This window comes from Mobula hypostoma, chromosome 20 (assembly GCF_963921235.1).
Source record: "Mobula hypostoma chromosome 20, sMobHyp1.1, whole genome shotgun sequence".
Classification (NCBI taxonomy): domain Eukaryota; kingdom Metazoa; phylum Chordata; class Chondrichthyes; order Myliobatiformes; family Myliobatidae; genus Mobula; species Mobula hypostoma.
This window is the reverse complement of record NC_086116.1, coordinates 44,227,423-44,251,684: the sequence shown is the minus strand read 5'-3', so window position 1 is coordinate 44,251,684 and position 24,262 is coordinate 44,227,423. Positions and strand designations below refer to the sequence as shown.

The 24,262-nt window shown below is 41.5% G+C and overlaps 1 protein-coding gene across 7 annotated transcripts in view; it reads left to right on the top strand.

The window, feature by feature from the left end:
- upf2 (UPF2 regulator of nonsense mediated mRNA decay) overlaps positions 1-24,262 on the top strand; it is a 132,535-nt gene that overhangs the window by 8,630 nt on the left and 99,643 nt on the right. For 6 of the 7 annotated variants that reach the window (XM_063072761.1, XM_063072763.1, XM_063072760.1 and 3 more), the window contains 7 exons: positions 2,976-3,353; positions 6,975-7,754; positions 15,772-15,932; positions 17,315-17,512; positions 19,881-20,051; positions 21,154-21,257; positions 23,835-23,920. In XM_063072761.1, the coding sequence (XP_062928831.1) occupies positions 3,007-3,353; positions 6,975-7,754; positions 15,772-15,932; positions 17,315-17,512; positions 19,881-20,051; positions 21,154-21,257; positions 23,835-23,920 (1,847 nt within the window). In that variant the 5' untranslated portion in view covers positions 2,976-3,006. The remainder of the gene's footprint in view (positions 1-2,975; positions 3,354-6,974; positions 7,755-15,771; positions 15,933-17,314; positions 17,513-19,880; positions 20,052-21,153; positions 21,258-23,834; positions 23,921-24,262) is intronic. The other variant, XM_063072765.1, reaches the window with a different exon arrangement.

Genomic DNA, 24,262 nt, shown 5'->3' with positions numbered 1-24,262 from the left:
GTAACGAAAGCATATCACATAAAAGTTGCTGGTGAACGCAGCAGGCCAGGCAGCATCTCTAGACAGAGGTGCAGTCGACGTTTCAAGCCGAGACCCTTCGTCCTGACGTCGACTGCACCTCTTCCTAGAGATGCTGCCTGACCTGCTGCATTCACCAGCAACTTTTATGTGTGTTGCTTGAATTTCCAGCATCTGCAGAATTCCTGTTGTTAACGAAAGCATATGGTGTTTTGGCCTTCATTAGTAAGGGGATTGAGTTGAAGGAGCACGAAAACCCTGGTTGAACCACACTTGGGATATTGTGTTCAATTCTGGTCGCCTCATTATAGGAAGAATGTCAGAGCCTTAGAGAGGGTGCAGAGAAGATTTATCAGTATGCTGCCTGGATTAGAGAGCATGTCGTACGAGGATAGGTTGAGCAGGTTAGGGCTTTTCCCCTTGGAGAGAAGGAGGATGAGAGGTGATGAGAGGCATTGATAGAGTGGACAGCCAGGGCCGTTCTCCTGGAGCAGCAATCGCTAATACCAGAGAACATTTGTTTAAGTTGTGTGGTGGCAAGTTTAGAGCAGATGTCCGAGGTAGGTTTTTTTTTTACACAGAGTGTGGTGGGTGCAGTGAATGCCTTGCTAGGTGATGGTAAGGGCAGATAAATTAGGGACTTTTAAAAGACTTAGATACGCACGTGGATGGATGTATGAAGAATGGAAGATTATGGACTGAGTAAGAAGGAATGGCTGGATTGATCTTTGATTAGGTTTTTATAGGTTGGTACAACACTGTAGGCTGAAGGACCAGTACTGTTCTGTATTATTCAATGTTAAATTTATTTTATTCTTAAATCAAACTAAAGCCATTCTCCCATATAATTTCCGTTAGATTGTTTTGTATGCTGCTTTTCACCAACGGCAGTTACCTGCTCAATAAATGTAATGATTCACCCCATTTGCCACTGACATTGCAAGGTCACAACTGCAGCTTCTGTCACACAACGTTAATATTTGTGGTTGAATTACACTCCTATGGCCAATTACCTTACTAACCCTTGCATCTTTGAAATATGGGAGGAAACTGGAGCACCAGGAGGAAACCCACGCTGTCATGGGGAGAATGTACAACCTCTTTACAGATAATGGTGGGAATTAATTCCCTATCATTGGCAGTGTAATGAGGTTATTCCAACCACGGTGCTACCATTGTTGTTAGTCTTCTCCAAGCCTTGTAGTGCATTGGGCAGCAACCCTGCCATTTATTTAGCATTTTGTCTACTTTTTACGAGGCTGAGTTGCCTGGTCGACACTCAACTTGCACGGATGGAAAGCATGTAAGGAGCTGGCCGGATTTGAACCTGAGACCACTCGCCTTGAAGTCTGATGCTGATGCCACTACACCACTGGCCAGCTACTGAGCTATAATGCCGTCCAGTTTTTTTGTAGATATTTACATGGAAATAAGGAAATACAATAGAATTTTAAAAATGCATAATCAAAGACTGGAAAACAACCAATATGCAAAAGAAGATGAATTATGCAAATAAAAAAATATTGAGAACATGAGTTGTAGGGTCCTTGAATGTGAGTTGCATAATTCTGTGGGTTGCAGAAACAGATCAGAGTTGAGGTGAGTGAAGACTGGATAAGGAGCCTGAGGGTTGTAGGATAGTAACTGTTTCTGAATCTGGTGGTATTAGATCAAACCTTCATCTTTGTTCTAAAGGGATGTGCAGTACTGTGCAAAGGTCTTTTTGTTAATAGATATAGAGACCCATATCAGATTCAGGTTTATCATCACTCAAGTATGTTATGAAATTTGTTAATTGTTACGGCAGCTATACAGTGCAATGCATAAAATTAGTGAGCTTGATCTTGGATTAGACGGTTAACGATTATTGTTATATCTGATAAACCCAGCCAGTCCCTCCTTTATACCTAATGCAGTGACAGGAATCCAATCTGTATGCAACTGAACAAGGGCAAATCATTGTTCACTCTCCAACTGATGCGCTAATGTGGATCTCTATCTTGTCAACATCCAGCCTAGGAGTTCAGCTGGGACTATAATCCACAGCTTCTTTCATAAATGAGAACTTCCTTGCCTTGCAAATTCTTCTCGTCTTAAAAAGATTCACCACTTTGCCTTATTTTAATTTGCATTGTCTTGTGTTTATTCCTATCACACCGACATTCTTTCTTTGCTTTTCTGCATAAAATACATTGATTGTTTATTATTGTCACACGTGTGAGAGTACATCATTTAGCAGATGTACAGTAGCATCCTAACAAGCTGCATCACTGCATGGTACAGAAACTGTACAGTGGCGGACAAGAAGGCTCTACAATAAATAAAACTGCTAATGTATTACTGGCACCACCATCAAGGGCATATATGCAGAAAGGTGCTGGAGAAGGGTCAGTAAATCATGAAGGATCCCATCCATTCTGTCCATTGACTGTTTGTCCCACTCCCATAAGGGAGGAGGTTAAATGGCATTCACATTAGGACCATCAGACTCAAAAACAGTTGCATTCCCCAAGAGGTGAGGCTCATCAATACCTCCACACACTAAGTCCACCCCTCCACAACCCAGCCACCACTATTTTATCATTTCCTGTCAGCTACCTTATGCACAGACACTCCTGTGCCTAGCATTCCTTTATGGACATAGAATCGATCTGTCTATATAAGCTATCTTGTGTATTCTATTTACATATTTATATATTTTTTATTTTGTTATTTTCTTTAACTTCCTGTGTTTTTTGGTGCTGCTTCAGATACAGAGTAACAATTATTTAATTCTCTTTGTATACTAAAGCTTTGTTTTGCATGCTGTCAACATAGATGCATTGATGAGGAAAAACAACAACAGAATGCAGAATAAAATGAAAATTACCCTACAGTTTTACTCAGTGTGCTGATTGTTTCAACATGTTTTGTTTATATGACACAATTTCATTTTATTTTGGGGAATTTGTTTCCAGGAAGTCAGGAGAGCACAAGAATCCTGTGAACATGGATGAGAAAGAGACGTTAATTTTTAGCACTGAAAGCAGAGGTGGTAAAGAAAAGGAAGGTAATGAGAGGAGACCGATCTCGAGTCGGGAAAAACTGCGAGATGATCTGAAAACCAGCAGGAGGGAAGGAATGAAGACCACCGAGGAGAAAAAGAAGAGGCAGGAAGATGAGAAACGCAAAAAGGAAGATGAAAAACGCAAGAAGAAAGAAGAAGAGAAGTTAAAAGCAGAGGAAGAACAGAAGAAGAGGGAAGAGGAAGAAAAGAAGAAAGTCGAAGAGGAGGAAAGGAAGAAGCAGGAGGAGGAGGAGAAGAGGCAGCGAGAAGAAGAAGCAACGAAACAGAGGTAGGATTGCTTACCTGACATTTCTAAGGTAAATACCAATATACTTCATCTTAAATAACTAATTATTTTACTTTATGCATTTTAGCAATTTTGTTGTGTCCGTGAAGTTTCCTGATAAGACCGTAAGATAAACGAGCAGAATTCGGCAATTTGGACTTCTCTGCCATTAGGTTATGGCTGATTTACTATCCTTCTCAACCCCAATCTCTTGCCTTCTCCCTGTGACCTTTGATGCCCTTACTAATCAAGAATGTGTCGACCTCCACTTTAAATATGCCCATTTAATCCTGCTCTGGGTTGCGAGTAATCTGAATTAACATGAGCCCACATATAGTGTGGACACACAAGCACACACATGCATACACAGTCACACAAAACCCCAGAACAATAATTTTTTAAAAATACTTAGTTGTGCATTCTCTTGCTGTCGGTAGTCACATATAGTAATATAGACAGTATGCAACCAGTTTATGCACCAAGCTATCAGTATAATGACCATATAACTGCTTTTGCGATATTGGTTGAAGGTGCAGGAGGGAATTCCCTTCTGTTTGACTGGTACCATTTGATCACTCAAGAGTAGATACAAGATCACCACAACAATGTACCATTCTCGCAGTACTGTACTAGAACATTAGCCCATGCTTTTCCATTTGTTTATCTCCATTGCAACCTGAATCTGAAGTGTGCTGGCTCAGAGGCAAGATTGCAACCAGAGAATCACAGCTGCTACGATACTTTTTACAAAGCTTGTCTCTTGGAAGATCTACTGACTATTTCTTGCATTTTCTTTGTCTGCAGTGTTTCATTTCTACAGTTCCAGCATTGCTTTTTCTCTCTTCACCCTTTGATTTACACTTCCTTCAGACAGATGAGCTGTGATTAGGAAGCCTCCATTTTCTCTGTTCTTCAGTCTCTTTTTCCACCTATCATGATAAACCCTTTGCTCTCATCAGTCTGTCTCTTTCTCTGAAACTTGTTTGATTTATTGGCTTTTCCTCATTTTAATAAACATTCATCACCCTGAAGCTTCAACTTTAAAGGATAAAGATTGAAGATTAGCCTTGTCACAGGTAAATAGTGAAATGTGTTGGTTGTGTTAACGACCAACACAGTCTGAGGGTATGCTGGCGGCAAGCCCACAAGCGTCGTCAAGCTTCCAGTGTCAACATGGCATGCCCATAACCTGCTCGTCTTTGGAATGTGAGGAAACCAAAGCACCCGGAGGAAACTCGCATGGTCACATGGGGAACGTACAAACTCTTATAGACAGTGGTGAATCTGCCACTCACCAAACTTGTTCAAATCACATTTGAGCTTTTCTGCATCCTCCTCAGATGTAACCCCCCCCCACCCTGTCCCATTCCCAAGATTTGTGTCCTCTTCAAACTTGAATATATTGCCCTTAATTCCCGTATAGGGTCCTAGCACTAAACCCTGCAGTACCCCACTGGTTGCTTTCTGTGTCTGGGAAATCTGCTCTGTTTCCTGACTGTCACTCAGTTCTATATTCGTACCTTGCCCCTAACCAACAGTTTTAATTCTAATCTGTAAAGTGGCACCTTACCTGAGAGTTCAAATACCTCTGGTCCACAGGTTTTACCTAATCTAGTTGGCTAGTTGCAGCTTCAAAACAAAATTCTTGTAAAATCATTACTTGTATTTTATAAAAAATCATGCTGACATTTTTATAATCATTCAAGGGTTGTGGGATTTGCAGGCCGAGTCAGTATTTGATTTCTCCCCCCGTCCCGAGTTGTCCTTGAGAAGAGTGGTGGTGAGCTGCTTTCTCGAACCACTGCAGTTGAGGTGTTGCTGTACACCCACAGTGTTGTTAGGGAGAGTGTTCCAGCGACAGTGCAGGAAAGGTGACAGAATTACAAGGCAGTGTTCCACTGCTTTTGCTGCCCTTGTTCTTCTACCTGATGAGGTCATGAGTAGGTCTTGTCTCACGAGCCTTGGTGAATTAGATTTTGTCTGATTCTGTCATTGTTTTCTACTGCTCTACTGTTACATTTCCAATAATGGACTGTTGTATTTTCCAACTACAGATGTCTGGATAACTGATCTAGAATTCCCTGCGCTCTCCTTTTCAATCTCATTTAAACAATGGTTGCATAGTTTTTTAATCCATGGAATTGTTCAAAGTCTACAGAGTATTTAAAAAAAACACCCTGGTCATGCATCTAATATTATTATTAGGATCATTTCCTTAATTTGGACTATAGATTGCTACACCCAAAAAAGATTTATTGGCTTTCAATTCTTGCATTTCTCTAACTTTATTTCCTGTCTAATAACCAATAAATTCCCCTGACTCTGACTGCAAGGAAATTACATTTTTAATATGTTTTCTCTTCAAGTGCCTTTAGAAAATTTTAAGCCATGTTTTATGTTCTCCAAGTTTACTCCTGTACTGTTTTCTCCTGAATCACTTGGCCCTATATACCAATCTACTAACTGCGTAGAATAGACCCTTCTGGCCTTTTGAGCCATGCCACACAGCCTAAACCTAGCATAGTTATGGGACAATTTGCAATGACCAATTAACCTACTAACCGGTACATCTTTAGTCTGTGGAAGGAAATCGGAGCACCTGGAGGAAACCCACATAGTCACGGGGAGAACATACAAGCTCCTTACAGGCAACGGTGGGAAATGAACCTGGGTTGCTAGTACTGTAAAGTGTTGTGCTAACCACAATGTTACCATGACGCCTTCTAGATTCTATACTGCTTCCATTCCTTGGGTTTGCTGGCATCACATTTAATTTACGGTTAAAGATTAAAGAGTAGCTGTATTGAAAACATACAATGCAATACACTATTTGCTTCAATGACAAGACAGTCCAAGAATGGTCTGGGGACAGTCTGCAAGTGTCGCCGTGCTTCCAGCATCAACATAGCAGGTCTGTAGCTTACTAACCCTAACCTGTGCATCTTTGGAATGTGGGAGAAAACTAGAGTACCTGGAGGAAACACATGTGGTCACAGGGAGAACATACAAACTTACATACAGGGGTAGGAATTGGACCTAAATCAAAGTAAATTTGAAAATACGTTTATGTCACCATATACTACTGTGAGATGCATTTTCTTGCAGGCGTTTACAGGAAAATACAATAAAACTATACTTAGAAAAGAGTAACAAACAATAAATGTGCGAAATAATAAACAAAAAATGTAATAAATAATACTGAGAACATGAGCTGTAGAGTTCTTGAAGTGAGTCCATATGTTGTGAAGTTATCCAGCTGGTTCTGGAGCCTGATGGTTGTAGGGTGATAACTGTTCCTGAAACTGGTAGAGTGGGACCTCAGACTCCTATACCTCCTGCCCGTGGTAGTAGTAAGAAGTGAGCATGGTCTGGTTGGTGGGGGTCTCTGATGAATAATGCTGCTTTCTTGTGGCTGCGCTCCTTGCAGATGTGCTCACTGATGGGATGGCTTTGCCTGTGATGGACTGGATTGTGACGTGCTGCTGTAACTGCTAAGCTACTGTGCTACTCAGTTGTTTTTCCACCTCGAATTTAGGCGCGTTAGAATAAGTGAACTATCTGTTTTTGAAATTCTGCATTCTGTTATATTCTAAACCTTTTATTGTATTTCCTCTTAATCTGCAGAGAAAAAGAAGAAGCTTATCAGTTGCACCAAGAGGCCTGGGAGCGTCATCAAACCCGACTAGACCTCCGCAGTAAGAACCAGAATGCACATGAGAGCCGGCCAGAGGAGAGTTTCTTCACTCGCTTAGATTCCAGCCTGAAGAAGAACACTGCCTTTGTCAAGAAGCTCCGAACCATCACGGAGCAGCAGAGGGACTCCCTCTCCAGTGATTTCAACGTCCTCAACCTGAGCAAGTACATAGCTGAAGCTGTTGCCTCTGTTGTGGAAGCCAAGCTGAAACTTTCCGATGTGAACTGTGCCGTTCACCTTTGCTGCCTGTTCCACCAGCGATACGCTGACTTCTCCCCGCTGCTTCTGCAAGGCTGGCGGAAGCACTTTGAGGCGCGGAAGGAGGAGAAGACTCCAAACATCAGCAAGTTGAGAACAGATATGCGCTTCATTGCGGAACTGACCATTTGTGGGATTTTCACTGACAAAGAAGGCTTGTCGCTCATTTACGAGCAGCTAAAGAATATCATTTATTCGGATCGGGACACCCACTCGCACGTGTCTGTGATCATCAGCTTCTGCCGACACTGTGGAGACGATGTTGCCAACCTGGTGACCAGAAAGATGAAGCTTGCCTCAGAGAAGTACAACCTTAGCTTCCCTCCCAGTGAGATCATTAGCACTGAGAAGCAGCAGCCCTTCATGAACCTGCTGAGGGAGTATTTCACCTCACTTACTAAACACCTAAAGAAGGACCACCGGGAGTTGCAGAACCTGGAGAGGCAGAACAGGTGATTTTCTGCATTTTTGTGTCATTACTTTCGGAAGCTTGTGTTGTTGGAATTTAGAAAAATGATAAGAAGTTAAATTTGTTTATTGTCACGTGCACAAGTATGTAATCTTTGACACCAGAGAGTGTGCAGATGCTGGAAATCTTGAGCAACTCACAAAATGCTGGAAAAACTCAGCAGGTCAGGCAGAATCTATGGAGGGGAATAAGCATTAAACGTTTCAGGCTGAGATCATGATGAAGGGATTCGGCCCTAAATCTAAGTAAGGCATCCATTAGTCTTGCGAGAGCATGGATCTGCACCTGGAAAGTCTTCACTCTCCAGGGTGCAGGCCTGGGCAAGGTTGTACGGAAGACTGGCAGTTGCCCATGCTGCAAGTCTCCCCTCTCCACGACACCGATGTTGTCCAAGGGAAGGGCAAGGGCCGATGTAGCTTGGCACCAGTGCCGTCGCAGAGCACTGTGTGATTAAGTGCCTTGCTCAAGGACAGAACACGCTACCTCAGCTGGGGCTTGAACTCTCAACCTTCAGATCGCTAGTTGAACACCTTAACCACTTGGCCACGTGCCCACACACGGGCCTAAATGTTGACTGTTTATTCTCTTCCGTAGATGCTGCCCGACTTGCTGATTTCTTGTGTGTGTGCGCGTGCACGCATGGGTATAATGAAAAACTTGACTTGCAACAGCATCATAGGCATATAGCATCAGATAAGCAGCATTCACAAGAAAAATGTAAATTTATACAAATTATACACAGTTTTACAAGAAAGAACAAAAATCTGTTTTAGTGAAAAGTAGTCATAGTGTTGCTGTACTGAGGTATCGTTTAGGGTTATGCAAGTTCGTTCAAGAACCAAATTGGTGTAGGGTAGTACTTGGTCTTGAACATGGTGATGTTGGACTTGAGGCTTCTGTACCCCTGCCCTTTAGTATCCGTGAGAAGGTAGCACGGCCACCGGACGGTGGGGATCTTCGATGATGGATGTTGCATTCTTGAGGTGATGTATGCTTCTCCGGGCACTGGAGATTGTACTTGCTGATTTCATGTTTCTTTTTGTGTGGGGGATCTCTTGATCAAGACCATAGTGTCAGAAAAACAGTTCACCCATGAAAGAGAAATCTGTTTGAACAAAGAACAGTACAGTGCAGCCTTTGTGTCGATGCCGACTGTGATGCTGAATGAAACAGATCCCTCCTGCCTGTGTCATTGCTGATTAACTGGACTCTGACAACTTGCACTCGTTTCTCAATCCCACTTTATTTGCTTGTGCACAAGAACAGCCTGTTCCCTGTCACCACATTGTTCTGAAGTATGATCAAAGAAATTCCATTTTAATACAGAAATTGACGAGTTGTGTACAAGTATTGATCCAATGGAAGCTATGTGCACTGTTATTTGCTTACTTAAGTATAGTACCAGTCATTATACATATTTCAGGTGTTAATAACCAGTTAAATCCACATGTTATAGGCCAGTAATTCTGGAGAATTAGTGAAACAGCTCTACAATAGTAAGAGTTGCCCTAGAATCCTAAGTTTGCATCTTTGTCTGCGTATGCTCGGTGACCTTGGTTCCTAGGCTCCCAGGAATTCCCAATTCCCAGGAATTGCTATGATTTTGATTAATGGATAAGACTGGAGCATTTGCAGTATGTGAAGCAAATCCCAGCCTATGTTTGCATGCTGATGCTGAGATGCTATGGGTGTTGTTCAAAATCAAAGTCATCTTCACAAGTCCTTGTGTACATAGGTGCAATGAAAAACGTACTTGTAGCATCAAAGGCACATTGCAACAGATAAGCAGCAGTCATAAGAAAAATATGAATTAAGCATAAATTAGAAACACTTTTTCCACAAGAAAATGCAATGCGAAAAGAAAATGGTCCATTGTAGTGGACAGTAGCATAATGTTGTTAAAGTGTACTGATTAGAGTTTTGCTGGTTGATTCAAGAATGGATTGGTTATGAACACCTATGGTAATTAGCCCTGTCTTTTCAATCGGATTTCTGTTAGAACTGCGTAAACAATGGACAGTGTGTTGGTGACATTTTACCATGTGCAGAATGTGCCTGGAAAGATCTGTCCTCCTAAACATGCCAATTCCATGATGAACAGAATTTATGCAGTAAGGCTAAATTTCAAGTTCAAGTTTATTGTGATTCAACTGTACACATATATACAGTTAAATGAAACAATGTTCCACAGGGACTACGGTGCAAAGGAGTACATATATCACATACAACACATAAAATACAGGTTTCCACCGCCATCCGAAGGTAGAGCCTTCCAATGAAACGGCTCGTAAGCCGAAATGTCGTAAAGTGAAGAAGCAATTACCATTTATTAATATGGGAAAAATTTTGTGAGCGTTTCCAGACCCAAAAAATAACCTACCAAATCATGCCAAATAACACATAAAACCTAAAATAATGGTAGCATATAGTAAAAGCAGGAATGATATGATAAATACACAGCCTATATAAAGTAGAAATACTTCTTGCAATCATTGAAGTACTGTCTAGCGCAGCGAAAGTCTCAGGCATGCGCTCTCGGCAGAAGCACTCTCTCCAGTAACCTTTAAACTATGAGGCTGCCAAATCATACCAAATAACAAATCATACTAAATAACACAAAAATACACAACTTATATAAAGTAGAAATAATGTACAGTGTAGTTTCATTTATGGGAATCAGGATGGTGTGTCAGGCTGAGTCGTCGGAAATTGGGGTGGTGGGAGGTAGAGGAGACTGCGGTGTCATCTCATCGTAGTCTATTTCCAATAGGGCAGCCAGGTCATCTTCTCCTATGACTACCTGCCTCGACGTTGAAGGTCGAGGTTTGTTGTCTGCTGTGGCTGATGTGCAAGGCTTGAAAAACGACAGTATACTTGACTGCTGAGCCTCGCGCGTTTTTAGATTATACAGTTCTTTGTAAGCACTCAAAACATCCTGCAAACCTGCCCTAAACCTATGTGCCCTTTCAAAATTAAAGTCATACTTTTCTGCAATCATTGCAGTGCTGTCAATCACAGCGAAAATCTCACGCAACTGCTTCACGTTCAGTCCCTGGATGACTTCATTTTCGCTACTGCGTTTGGTTTGGATTGTTATCCTTTCCTCTTGCAATTGCATCAGCTCTTCATCTGTTAATTCTTGGTCATGGGATGCCAAAACCTCTTCAACATCATCTTTGTCAACTTACACAAACCCAGCCTCCTTAGCCAAACTCACTATTGTCGTATTTATTGTTGATGGTTCGAAGCCTTTAAAGTTGTTCACTGCTTCGGGACATAGTTTCCTCCAAACGCCATTTCTCCTTGAGACTGTTAGCCTATCAAGAGCATCTCCAGTGTTGGCGATTGCCAGTTTTATATTGTAGTGAATGGTGGATGCAGGCAAGTTCAACGCATGGACAATGTCCTTACTTTGTTCACCACGATCGAAATGCTTAATTATGTCTAGTTTTACGCAAAGTGTAACACCCTTACGAGCTCTTTAAGGCTTTTTCGATACCTTCGAACTCATCTTGCTAATGGATGCCCAAAATAAATCGAGATAAAGCACGTGTTTAAGCAATGGCGGCTAGAATGCAGTTCCGGGGGAGGAGCTTGGCTGCTTGGGGCGCGTGCTGCTTTTTTTTCCACACACTGCCATTTTTGCGCGCTTTTTTCGTAACAGTGAAAAAACCTTCTGTTAGCGAAAACAGGGTACTAATGTAGGTCTTTTGTAACAGTGGGATTTCGTAAAGCGAACGTTTGAAAAGCAGGGGACACCTGTAACATTAACACAATAATACTGATAGATTAAAATGATCTGCAAAATATCTTTTCTCACCCTTAGGACTTTCCTTTCTAACACTTTGTTTTTGCAATTCCTCTGGCAGTCAGCATTTATTTTCACATCATTATCCTTCAAATTTTCTTTCCAATTTTTGCTGTTTCTCTCATTTTGTTTATATTAATATCCTTAATATTGAATGCCTCCTTGGAACAGACTCTAAGCTATTGTTGTTCATCCAAGAATTGGGTCGTTGCTTAACAAAGACGAAGTATGTCATAATAAATTCCCAGACAAAATAGATTAACAAAAAGTGTTAGAGATAAGCCAAAAGTATCAGCTTGCAGAAAGAGATATTTCAGATTGATAGGTAAAATTAATAATGTACGACTGTTTTGTAAAGGGTTTTGCTTCTCTGAGTTTTGCTATTCTGCCAGCCTACTTCCTCTTTTTTTTCCTGTAAGTTTACAGTACCGTGTAAAAATCTTAGACACATATTTATAGCTAGGGTGCCTAAGACTTTTGCGCAGTACTGTATTTGTCAACATGGAGCAGAGAGCAAGTTTGTAAATCTGGCGAGAGCAAATGATGTTGGGAATGGTGAGTGTGGAGTGCTGCGGGAGGGATGTGGTTCAGGTGACAGGAGATTCGGCGGGGAGGGTGGGGGTGGTGGTGCAGATGCAGAGGCACCCAGCCCTGAGATACTAGTTAATAATAATAAATACGTTGTTGATCCTGAGTGGGAAATTCTTATGTTACAGCAGCAACATTTAAAAACACACTTAGTGTGCAAACTTAACTAGCAATGAAGTACAAAATGATAATATATACAATAATAATATACCAATGTGCAATAATAATGTACAAAATTATTGTACTATGTTGTATGTTCTCCTGTTGCACAGAGATGAACTGCTGTATATGCTTATTGCATTTGGCAGTGTCACGTACCCCGTGACGGGTTAAAGAACCAGCAGAAATGGAAAGCACTTTGGAGTACGGTATTTCTATTGACTAATGGTATTTATTAGTAACTACGCAATACAGTAATATAAAATGCAGATATATCAAACAGGTCAAACCAAGCTTCTTCAAGCCTTGGGGTAAGTGGATACAGTCTTACGGTGATGAGTAGAGTTCAGTTCAGTTCGTGGTATTGAGTTGAGTAGTGTTGGGGGGAGAGAGAGCGGTTTGAGTCTTCAGGTGAGCTGATGCCGTTGATCTTCCCATTGTCCTCCGAAATCCTTTAGGAGTCACTGACTGTAACCACAACAAAGGGGACCGTTCTTCTGTGGTGGAATTATCAACCCAGGCGAAGGTCGGTCACACGAATAACTCCCCACCAGTCACACCCTTTTCACACTGCGAAAGCCACTGATTGATCCTCCAGAACCAACCTTTTCTGTGGGCACAACAAAGCACATTCAGTGTCCAAAACCATGTGTCTGTCAGTCTATCAGCTGACCTTCTGTTTATCTCACCGTGCTGAACACCAGCTGTCCATCAAGTAGCTCCCCCCTTCTCTGTCTGTAAGAACTTAGAAGCTGCCAGTGTTCTTGCAAAAGTGTAAACATGCTGCGGAGAAACCATAACACCATCTCAAAGCAGTCTTCGCCTCTCTCTTAATAACACGGTGTCTGGTGTTGAATAACTCTCTCTCTCTTTTCAAAAGCACAGTTCATAGGGGTAATTCAGGACCCCGTCACAGTAGGAAAGATTTTTTGTAAGGATCCTTCTGACAGCAGAGCTGAATGAGTCTGTTCGAAAGGGTGCTCCGCTGCTTATTCAGTAGGTCGTGAAAAGGATGTGCCGTCCTTCCTGCTCTCAGTCCACAATAGGGAACCATATCAGAATGTAGTTTATCATCACTCACATATGTCAAATTCAGTTTTTTATGTGGCAATAGTACAATGCCATGCATAAAATTACTCCAGTACTGTGCTAGCTCTATATGCAAGTGTGTAAGACCTTAGTACTGTACTGTATAATAGCATATTCTTTATACTGTTAACTTATGGTTATTACCTTGCCCAGATTAATTACCTGGATATCTAGTACTGATTTCTTCAGCTTAGGAATTTTATCTCCTTTTAAAATGGTGTTTCCCCACATTTTGAAATCCTGGTGCTTCCTGTCAGGGTGTTGATCTTGCTTTTGGATTGGTGTATCACTAAGGTAGGTTGTAGTGTTAGTCAGCCTCCGAATACAAGAGTGTCCCTTTAGAACAGATGATGTGGAATTTCTTTAGCCAGGGAGTGGTGAATCTGTGGAATTTATTGTTACAGAAGTCTGTGGAGACCAAATCATTGGGTATATTAACAGTAGTGGTAGATAGGTTCTGGCTTAGGATGTCAAAGGTTAAGGGGAGTAGGCAGGAGAATGAAGTTGAGAGTGATAATAAGTCAGCCATGATGGAATGGTGACGTGTACTTGAGTGGCCTAATTCTGCTACTATGTCAAAAAAAAATCACTGGTAATGTATTTGTACTTGTTTTGGGTTCTTCTTTCAAAGCATATCGTACGGGGGAGTGAGGGAGAGTAGACCAGTGCGTCTAGGATCTTTGAATCAATGGGTTAATTCAGGGGAATACCATGCAGAGCAGTGAACATCTCTGAAGAATAATGCGTTATTGCATTTGTTTTGTGAGGAGTAACTTAAATCTATATCTCAATGTCTGAAGTAGCTTTGAAAACCCAAAGAAATGATCAGATCTGAACTGACTCTCTGCTGTCACATTGTGCCCAAAGCCTGCATTACACGCCACTGAGAAATGATATCACAGTTGTTACTTTAGTTCCCATTACAATAATGTTAAGTAATTTACTGAATTGTTGTTCAAAGACAATGTTGTGCTTATGTCATTGTTTTAATAACCATTTTCAATTTGTCCTGAAGTTTGATTGGCAGTTTGTTCAGATTCAAGTCTGTGTATACTGGATTTGGAGAAGACTAGCAAGCCTATTCTGTGACTGCATTTATTGTAGTAAAGGTGTAAATGAATTGGATTTCACATTTTGCATGATCTCTTCTATCCCTGTGAAGGATGAATTGAGCTTGTATATCTGTAGTAAATCCCAAAAAATCTGTACAGCATTTGGACAAAGGCACCAAGTGAACTTTATTTAAATAGAGATGCAGCACAGTAACAGGCCCTTCTGGCCCAGTGAGTCCAATTACAGCTGTGCGACCAATAAACCTAATGTCTGTGGACTGTGGGAGGACACCGGAGTACCTGGAGAAAATCTACATGGTCACGGTAAAATGTACAAATTTATTGCAGACGGATGGAAATTAAAACCTGGATCATTGGTGCTGAAGTAGTGTTACATTAAACTACTACACTACTGTGCCACCCATAAATCTGGCTTGGGCATCAGCAAAATCTTAGTGTTGTGTGAGTATTTGTAATGTTCCCATTTTCTCTTGTTTCCTGGTGATTTAGTAATCACTAGTAGCAGATTGATGCTCTAGTAATATAAAGGCAAGAGCTTCTCTAGATGCTGGAAACTTGAGCAACACACAAAATGCCAGGCAGCAGCTGTGTAGGGAAATGAACAGTTTGTGTTTCAGGTCAAGGCCTTTCATCTTCATGCCTTAATAATATTTGCATTTGAAGTCTAAAAGGATAGTAAAGACCGCTGAGAGAATCTCCAGGGTCTTCCCCCAGCCACCCCCTTATTTGTGACATTCATCAGGCATGTTGAATACGAAGAGCCCAAAGCATTGTCGAGGATCCTGTCCTCCCATCCTGCATCTCTTTGACCACTACCATCAAGAAGGAGGGAGAGCAGCATCAGGACTAGGACTGCCAGACTGGGTACCAGCTTCTTCCCTTGGGCTCTGAGACTAATCAATACCCTGCCACCACTGAGGTCACTGCACTAGGACAGCAATCTGTTTACTGTGTACCTGCGCTGCATACTGCATGTATTTTGAATTATATTTTATTACCTTACTTATGGTAAGATCTTGGTTTTTGTGTTGTGTGAGATATGTTTTGTGTTGTGTGTGATATGTTTTGTGTGCGCACCATGGTCAGGTGGAACGTTTGAACTAATGACAATTGGGTCTGCTTGTTTGGGTTTTCAAGATCCTATATCTTCAAGGTTTAAGTCAAAGGGCAGATGGCCAAAGTCACTGGCATTCATGACAATACGATTAGCCTTCCGGAGGGGAAAGATATTGTCTGATTTATTTAAGAGTTGTGTGTAACAATTTCTTTGTTTTTAATACTAGGCGCATCTTGCATTCAAAAGGAGAGCTGAGTGAAGACCGTCACAAGCAGTACGAGGAATTTGCCACCTCCTACCAGAAGCTGTTAGCAAACACCCAGAGTCTGGCTGATTTACTGGATGAGAACATGCCTGAGCTTCCCCAAGATAAATCTGCACAGGAAGGTAAGAATGGTGCTCTCGTGCTTGTTCAAAAAGTTCAATGTAAATTAAATTCGACTATAAGGACACGCAGTCCTCTTTTATTGTCATTTAGTAATGCATGCATTAAGAAATGAAACAATGTTCCTCCAGTATGATATATTAGAAACACAAGACAAACCGAGACTAAAAAAACTGACAAAAACCACATAATTATAACAGTGCAAAGCAATACCGTAATTTGATAAAGAACAGACCATGGGCACGGTAAAAAGTCTCAAAGTCTCGGAAGTCCCATCATCTCACGCAGACGGTTGAAGGAAGAAAACTCGCCCTGCCATGAGCTTCCAGCACCGCAAACTTGCTGATGCAGCATCCTGGAAGCACCCAACCACAGTCCGACTCCGAGTCCATCCGAAAACTTCGAGCCTCCGACCTGCTCTCCGACACCAAGCACCGAGCATCATCTCTGCCGAGCGCTTCGACCCTGGCCCAAGCAACAGGCAAAGCCGAGGATTTGGGGCCTTCCCCTCCAGATATTCTCGATTGCACAGTAGCAGCAGCAGCAGTGAAGCAAGCATTTCAGAAGTTTCTCTAGACGTTCCTCCGTGCTTCTCACGGCTGTCTCCATCAAATCAGGATTGTGCACGACATCCTAGTTCACAAATACGATATCATACGGAGCAGCCGCGCGCACTGCGTCGCCATCTTCTCCTACCCCCTTATTTATTATCAAACTACATGTGTGTCACCATATACTACCCTGAGATCAAATTTTCTGTGGGCTTTCGCAGTAAATACCAAGAAACACAATAGAATCAATGAAAAACTGCACACAGGCATACACTGACAAACAGCTGATGTTCAAAAGACAGCAAACCGTGTAAATATTAATAAAAACATAATAGCAGATCAATAAGTAATAAATAATATAGAGAAGTTGAGTTTCAGAGTTGTTGAAAGTGAATCTCTGGGTTGTGCGTTCAGCTCAGCAGTATATAGAGGATCAAGTGTAAGCTGTCATGACACTGCTACATTTCACATCACGACCCTGGTGAAAATTTCTCATTTGTGCCATAAATCAGTGTTATCAAAACCATGCCCCCTGCAGCAATGTGGGTTTTGAATAGCCAGCCTAAAAAGATTCTGAATGCATTTGATAGAAATTTACAAACTTCCACTAGATGTCATTGAAAGATTGGATGGAGTTTTTAAATATCTATTCAAACGATAATCAAAGCAGTCACTTAAATCATTGACTTTAATTTTTTTGGAGAGTTCATCACAGGTACAATGTATGCTGTTAAAATTTTATTTGGCATTTGCATAAACATGTCCAATTTGAGAATAATTATTGTTTCGTGTCTTAACGTTCACTCATAGCTGTTTATGCTTTTACTTTGCAGAACACGGCACTGGCATTGACATCTTCACACCTGGGAAGCCTGGAGAGTATGACCTCGATGGAGGGATTTGGGAGGACGAAGATGCACGCAATTTTTATGAAAACCTAATTGACCTGAAAGCATTTGTGCCTGCCATATTATTCAAAGATAATGACAAGAATTCACAGAATAAAGATGGAAACAAAGAAGATTCAAAAGGTAAACACATATTTGGATGCTATTGGTATTTGCCTATTATTGTCATATGTACCAAGATACAGTGAAAAGCTTGTCTTGCAAACTGCTCATACAGATCAGGTCATTACACAGTGCAGTGAACTAGAATAAGGTAAAGCAACAACAATGCAGAATAAAGTGTAATAGCTACTGAAAAAGTGCAATGCAGGTAAACAATAGAGTGCAAGATCATAACAAGGTAGATTGTGAGGGCAAAATGTCTACTTGTATATCTGTTCTGCAAAGTCTGTAGGTAATATCATTGTCTTTAACACCTTGCAGTTCATTTTTGTTTTGAGTTCAAGAATCAAGATTGTTCCAGTACATGAAACATAGAAAACCTACAGTACAATACAGGCTCTTCAGCCCACAAAGTTATGCCGAACATGTCCCTACCTTAGAAGTTACTGGGCTTACCCATAGCCCTCTATTTTTCTAAGCTCCATGTACCTATCCAAAAGTCTTAAAAGACCCTATTGTATCTGCCTCCACTACCGTTGCTGGCAGCCCATTCCACACACTCACCACTCTTTGCGGGGGGAACCTACCCCTGACACCTCCTCTGTACCTACTCCCCTAGCACCTTAAACCCGTATCCTCTTGTGGCAACCATTTCAACCCTGGGAAAAAGCCTCTGACTATCCACATGATCAATGCCTCTCATCATATAAAAAAACACCCAGTAGAGTTATTGACCCCTTCCTGTTCCTAACCTGCACCCACATAGACAATCCCTCCATGATGTCCACCTTTTCTGCAGCCATGACACTATCTCTGATCAGCAGTGCTACGCCCTCCACCTCTTTTGCCTCTCTCCCTGTCCTTTCGGAAACATCTAAAACCTGGCACTTGAAGTAACCTTTCCTGTCCCTGAGCCATCCAAGTCTCTGTAATGGCCACCACATCATAGCTCCAAGTACTGATCCACACTCTAAGCTCATCCGCTTTGTTCACAATACTCCTTGTGTTAAAATAGACATATCTCAAACCGTCGGTGTGAGCGCATCCCTGCTCTATCACCTGCCTATCCTCCCTCACGCACCGTCTCCAAGCTTTCTCTATTTGTGAGCCAACCGCCTCTTCCCCAGTCTCCTCAGTTCGGTTCCCACCCCCTAACAATTCTAGTTTAAACTCTCCCCAGTAGCCTTAGCAGACCTCCCCGCCAGAATATTGGTTCCCCTGGGATTCAAGTGCAACCCGTCCTTTTTGTACAGGTCACACCTGCCCCAAAAAAGGTCCTAATGATCCAGAAATCTGAATTCCTGCTCCCTGTTCCAATCCCTCAGCCACACATTTATCCTCCACCTCATTCTATTCCTATTCTCACTACCTTTGCGGTCCTGCTTCTCAACTTCCTTCCTAACTCCCTGTAGTCTGTTTTCAGGACTTCTTCCCTTTTCCTCCCTATGTCATTAGTACCAATATGTACCACGACCTCTGGCTGTTCTCCCTCCCACTGCAGGATATCTTGGACGCGATCTGAAACATCCCGGAACCTGGTACCTGGGAGGCAAACTACCATCCGAGTTTCTTTCCTGCGTCCACAGAATCGCCTGTCTGACCCCCTTACTATAGAGTCCCCTATCACTACTGCCTGTAGAGGAGAATGAAATAATTGTTAATCTGGATCCAAAACAGCCTAAAAAAAACACAACAAGCATAAACAAGCAAGAAGAAAACGCTAAATATGAAAGCAATCCTGTAAAACAGACCTTTCTGACTGTGGTTGTATAGACATAAGATTAACTTACAAACATAAACTGATTGTATGTGCATAAACTCCTGCTAAGTGCAGGAGTACCTGTACATAAGTTTAGCCACCCACTTGAGAAGGATGGGTGAAGTTGCAAAGCTCTTGATACCTGATGTAACTAGTTTATACTGCCACATTTTACCGAAAGGGATAAATAATTGCTGCTATGTAAAATATTGTCTGTTGTCAGGGAGGAGAGAGGAGAATAAGTTAACTATTAAATAGCAACAGCTTCTCATAAAGTCTGTGTTTGACTATTTGACTCGCACTGTTTAGAAACAGCTTCTACCCCTCTTCCATAAAATCTCTGAACTGTCTGTCTGTTGTTCTGCCTGCATGTACTGCTGCCACAAAGCAACAGATTTTGTAGAACATAGAAAACCTACAGCACGATACAGGCCCTTCGGCCCACAATGCTATGCCGAAAGTTTCACCGCATACTGTTTGTCAATGGCAATAAGCCTAATTCTGATGCAACAGATAATTTCAAAATAGAATGGCTATTTTGAATGACCTGTTTGGAGATAACACTGCAAATGTTTTATCTAAGTTCACCAAATTTCCCCTAGATATTTATATACAAACTTTTTGCCACAGATTCCAAAGACGGGAAAGAGTCCAGGGACGGAAAAGATGCCAAAGAGTTGATTGGTACGGAAGAGCTGGAGCTGGAACTGGAGAATTTGGATATTAATGATGACATCATAGGGGAAGAAGAAGTAACTGATGAAACGGAAGACCTCAGCCAAAAGCTTCTTGAGGAACACGGTAACATTCCACTTAACACATCCAGCTTGTTCTTCTACCACTGTGCATGTTTGTATTTGATTTTTTAAAAAAATATATCATTGTAGAATTAAAGAATCTTTAAGCTAGGTATTGCCATTGGGTCCCACAAGCTTAGCACTTTTGAACTGCCTGCCTTGATCACAGAAAGTGCCAGTTGTTGGCCTTTCACTGATAATACCCTACAAATCCCACCCATGTTAATACGACATTTCGCTTGGTGTTTTCTTTCAGAGCACCTGATTCTTCTTGCTTCTCTGAAGTAAGGACAATCTAAATGCAAGCATTAGGGATTGAACCTGCGTTGCTGGAGCTGGTTGCTCTGCCAGCTATGGCACTGTGCTCTACTATGATGATAATTGGTTCTCCATAGTAGTTGATGATGGCAGTTAGATTTGTGCAGTTCTTCTGTTGTGCTGTTGGATTAAGATGATGTGAAATGCACAAAGGAACCTGTGCAGAAGAGATCTTACAGCTAGCTAACCATGACACTTAGCATGCCGCCCCAATCTTCCTTAGACTAATTCCTCTCTATCTCAGTATGAATACTTGCCCATAATTAATGGTTCATTGAGGCACTCTGCTAACCAAGTTGTGATAAACAATGCACGTCAATGTCTGACTAGCCTTGGCTGGATATAATTGGATTAGCTGGACTTGTCTATCTGGTTTTAAAGAATGCAGGAACACCTGCGGCCTCTCCTTTAGATGACAACTATAACTTGTACCCATGCAGTTCAAGGTAGTTAAATGACCCAAGGCATTTTAATAGGAATGTTATGAAACAAAATTTAGCATCAGTCTATGTAAGGGAACATTGGGGTAGATGATCAAAAATTAATAAGAACCTCAGAAGCAGAAAGAGGAAGATTGGGAAAGAATCTCAAATGTATGGTCTTGGTAACTGTTAGAGAGCCACAGAGTACTACATCACAGAAACTAGCCCATGTGGTCACAAGGAGAACGTGCAGACTCCTTATAGGCAGCAGCTGGAACTGAAATCAGGTTGCTTGCACTGTAATGGAGTTAACGCTTACTGCTGTGCTACCATGCCACCCATAAATCCTTTTTGATTCCTTTGCAGAGCAAGATGAAGAGGAAGCCAGCACAGGGTCGCATCTGAAATTGATTGTGGATGCTTTCCTGCAACAGCTCCCCAACTGTGTCAACCGTGACCTGATTGACAAGGTAAGTACTGAGCCTGTTTGCATTAGAGAAGTGTATGAATGTTATACACCTAACCAAGATGCCTGATGCTGAATGAGATCACTGGAGCACAGTTTGCTCAAATGGTCACCGATTGAAGCACCCGACATGAGGGGTCTGGGCTTGGACTGTTGACTGTTTATTCTCTTCCACGGATGCTGCCTGACGTGTTGGTTCTTCCAGCATCTTGTGTGTGTTGCTCTGGATATCCAGCATCTGCAGAACCTCTTGTGTTTACAATATGCTTCTGTTAGCTTAAAGTTGTTGCCAAATCAATAGGGCACGTGGAAAATATACACCAGACGTTGCCTAGCAATGATACTTTATTAATCATAATGAATTCAAACACCTCAAGGATTAACCATGTGGTTTCAAACAATCATTTAGCTCTTCAGTTTCACAGCTCAATAAATTACTAGCATAGCCCTTTATTTTCACAACTTCCGAAACTCACTGGTATTCCCATCCTTGATAAACCTGCGTGAGGTTTGATCTTGGTGAATTCTGCTGAGTCCGTAACTCAGGGTCATCTTTATTCCTGGCGGTCATGTCCATAAGATCATAGGATACGGGAGGAGAATTATGCCGTTCAGCCCATTGAGTCTGCTCTGCCATTTGATCATGGCTGATTTATTTTCCCACTCAATCCCATTCTCCTGCTTTCACCCCGTAACCTTTGTCCATACCAATCAAGAGCCTTTCAATCTCTGCTTTAAATATGCCAACGACTTGGCCTCAACAACCATCTGTGGCCATGAATTCCACAGATTCATAACCCTATGGCTGAAGAAATTCCACCTTATCTCTGTTCTAAGTGGATGATTCTATTCTTCATTCTACTGTGAATGGCTGCAAGAAAATCTCTGTATTGTATTTGGTGACATATTTGTACTTCGATAACAAAATTAATGTTGAACTTTGAACATCCTTGTACTCTGAGGCTGTGCCATATGGTCCTACACTCTCCCAGTATTGGAATCATCCTTTCCACATCCACTCTATCTACACCTTTCAATGTTTGATAGGTTTCAATGAGATTCCGCCTCGTTCTTCTAAACTCCAGCAAGTACAGACCCAGAGACATCAAACGCTCCTCATGTGTTAACCCTTTCATTCCCGTGAACCTCCTCTGGACCCTCTTCAATGCCAGCACATCCCTTCTTAGATAAGCGGCCCAAAACTAGTCACAATTGGTGCGCTCTGACTAATGCCTTATAAAATGTCAGCATTACATCCTTTTATATTCTAGTCTTCACGAAATGAATGCTAACATTGCATTTGTCTCCCTTACTATCACCTCATCCTGCACTTGAACTTTCAAGTCCCGCTGTAAAGCAACTCTTTATGTATTCCTTCAAGGACTTCCCAAACATTGCTCAGTTCTTTATTGCCTCTATTCGTAAGAGTTTGTGTTATTTTAACTACTTCAAATTGCTGTTGGCACTAAACTGCAATTACTGTAATCATTTGGTTCATAAACTAGCAGGATGTTTAATTGAGATTTGTTTTCTATCAGATACTGCTTTCCCGCACTCAATTCACAAAAATGAATATAATATTTAAAAAAATATATAATCAATATAGATTATTATGGGCAATATTCACAAGTCTTTATATCACTTCACCTTTGTTTTTACTACACTACCACTTGGTTCCTTAATATCTAAAATTCTGTGAGTCTTTGTTAATGTTTATACTCTTAACACACATTTGTTTCTACATATTTGCACAACTTGATTTTTGACATTGGTGCTGAAGAATTGCTGTCTTGGAAATGATCTTACAGACTTGTGGGTTAATGTTTCTCTTTCACTATCAGTACCATCAGCAGATCACACTCAGAAGTCCAAGGCACATTCTTTACAACTTTTTGTTCACCAAGATCACAAGACAAAGGAGCAGAAGTAAGCCATTCGGCCCATCGAGTCTGCTCCGCAGCTCCCCCATGAGCTAAACTATTCACCCATCTAGTTCCAATTTCAAAATGGACTGAAAGTTATGAGAACTATGTCCAAGACTTCACAATAAGGAGATTGTGATGAGGGTTTGATACTGAGAGAATGTTTCCCCAAAAGCGAGGATTTTGGAATCCCATGTACTTTTGGAATACTTGGGGGTGGCACGGTAATATAATGGTTAGTAAATCACTTTACAATGCCAACGATCACTAATCAGGGTTTAATTTCTGCCATTGCCTGTAAAGAGTTTTTACTTTCTCTCTATAACCATGTGGTTTCTTCTGGGTGCTCCCATTCCTTCTCACATTCCCGAGATGTACACGTTAGGGTGAGTAAGTTGTGGGCATGCTATGTTGGTGCTAGAAATATGGTAATACTTGCAGGCTCCCTCAGCACATCCTCGTACTGTATTGGTTGTTGAGAGTGTATTTGTCACATGTACATCAAAATATGCAGCATTTCACTGTATAGTTTGATGTACATGACAAATAAAGCAAATCTTAATCTTTCTTGTTCAGTCCAAGTAAAGTCAAATTTAACCACATTTGCAGCTGAATTCAAAGCTCTAGAATAACCAACAGCTTCTAATTCTTTTCTGTAGGCCGCAATGGATTTCTGCATGAACATGAACACAAAAGCGAATCGGAGGAAATTGGTCCGAGCACTGTTCACTGTACCCAGACAGAGGTGAGTACATTAATGTTGAAGCGGTATTTCTGATCCTGGGATGCTGGCAGTAATGGTAAGAGGCTTGGCTGCTCTTTTCCTCCTCTGATGTAGTTCACTGGTGCACCTGCAATGTCAGGAATTGCACCTGAATCACAGAACACCATGGCACAGAAACGGACCCTTCAGCCCATCTAATCTGTGCTGACCTGGCTTTCTGCCCATCTATCTTCTCCTGGACCATTGGCCTAATTACTCCTATCCATGTACCTATCCAAACTTCTCTGAAATGGCATCCACATAAGCGAATAAATCAACAACCTAGTAGTTGAGTTGTTTTAGTTGATATAGAGATAATTAAAA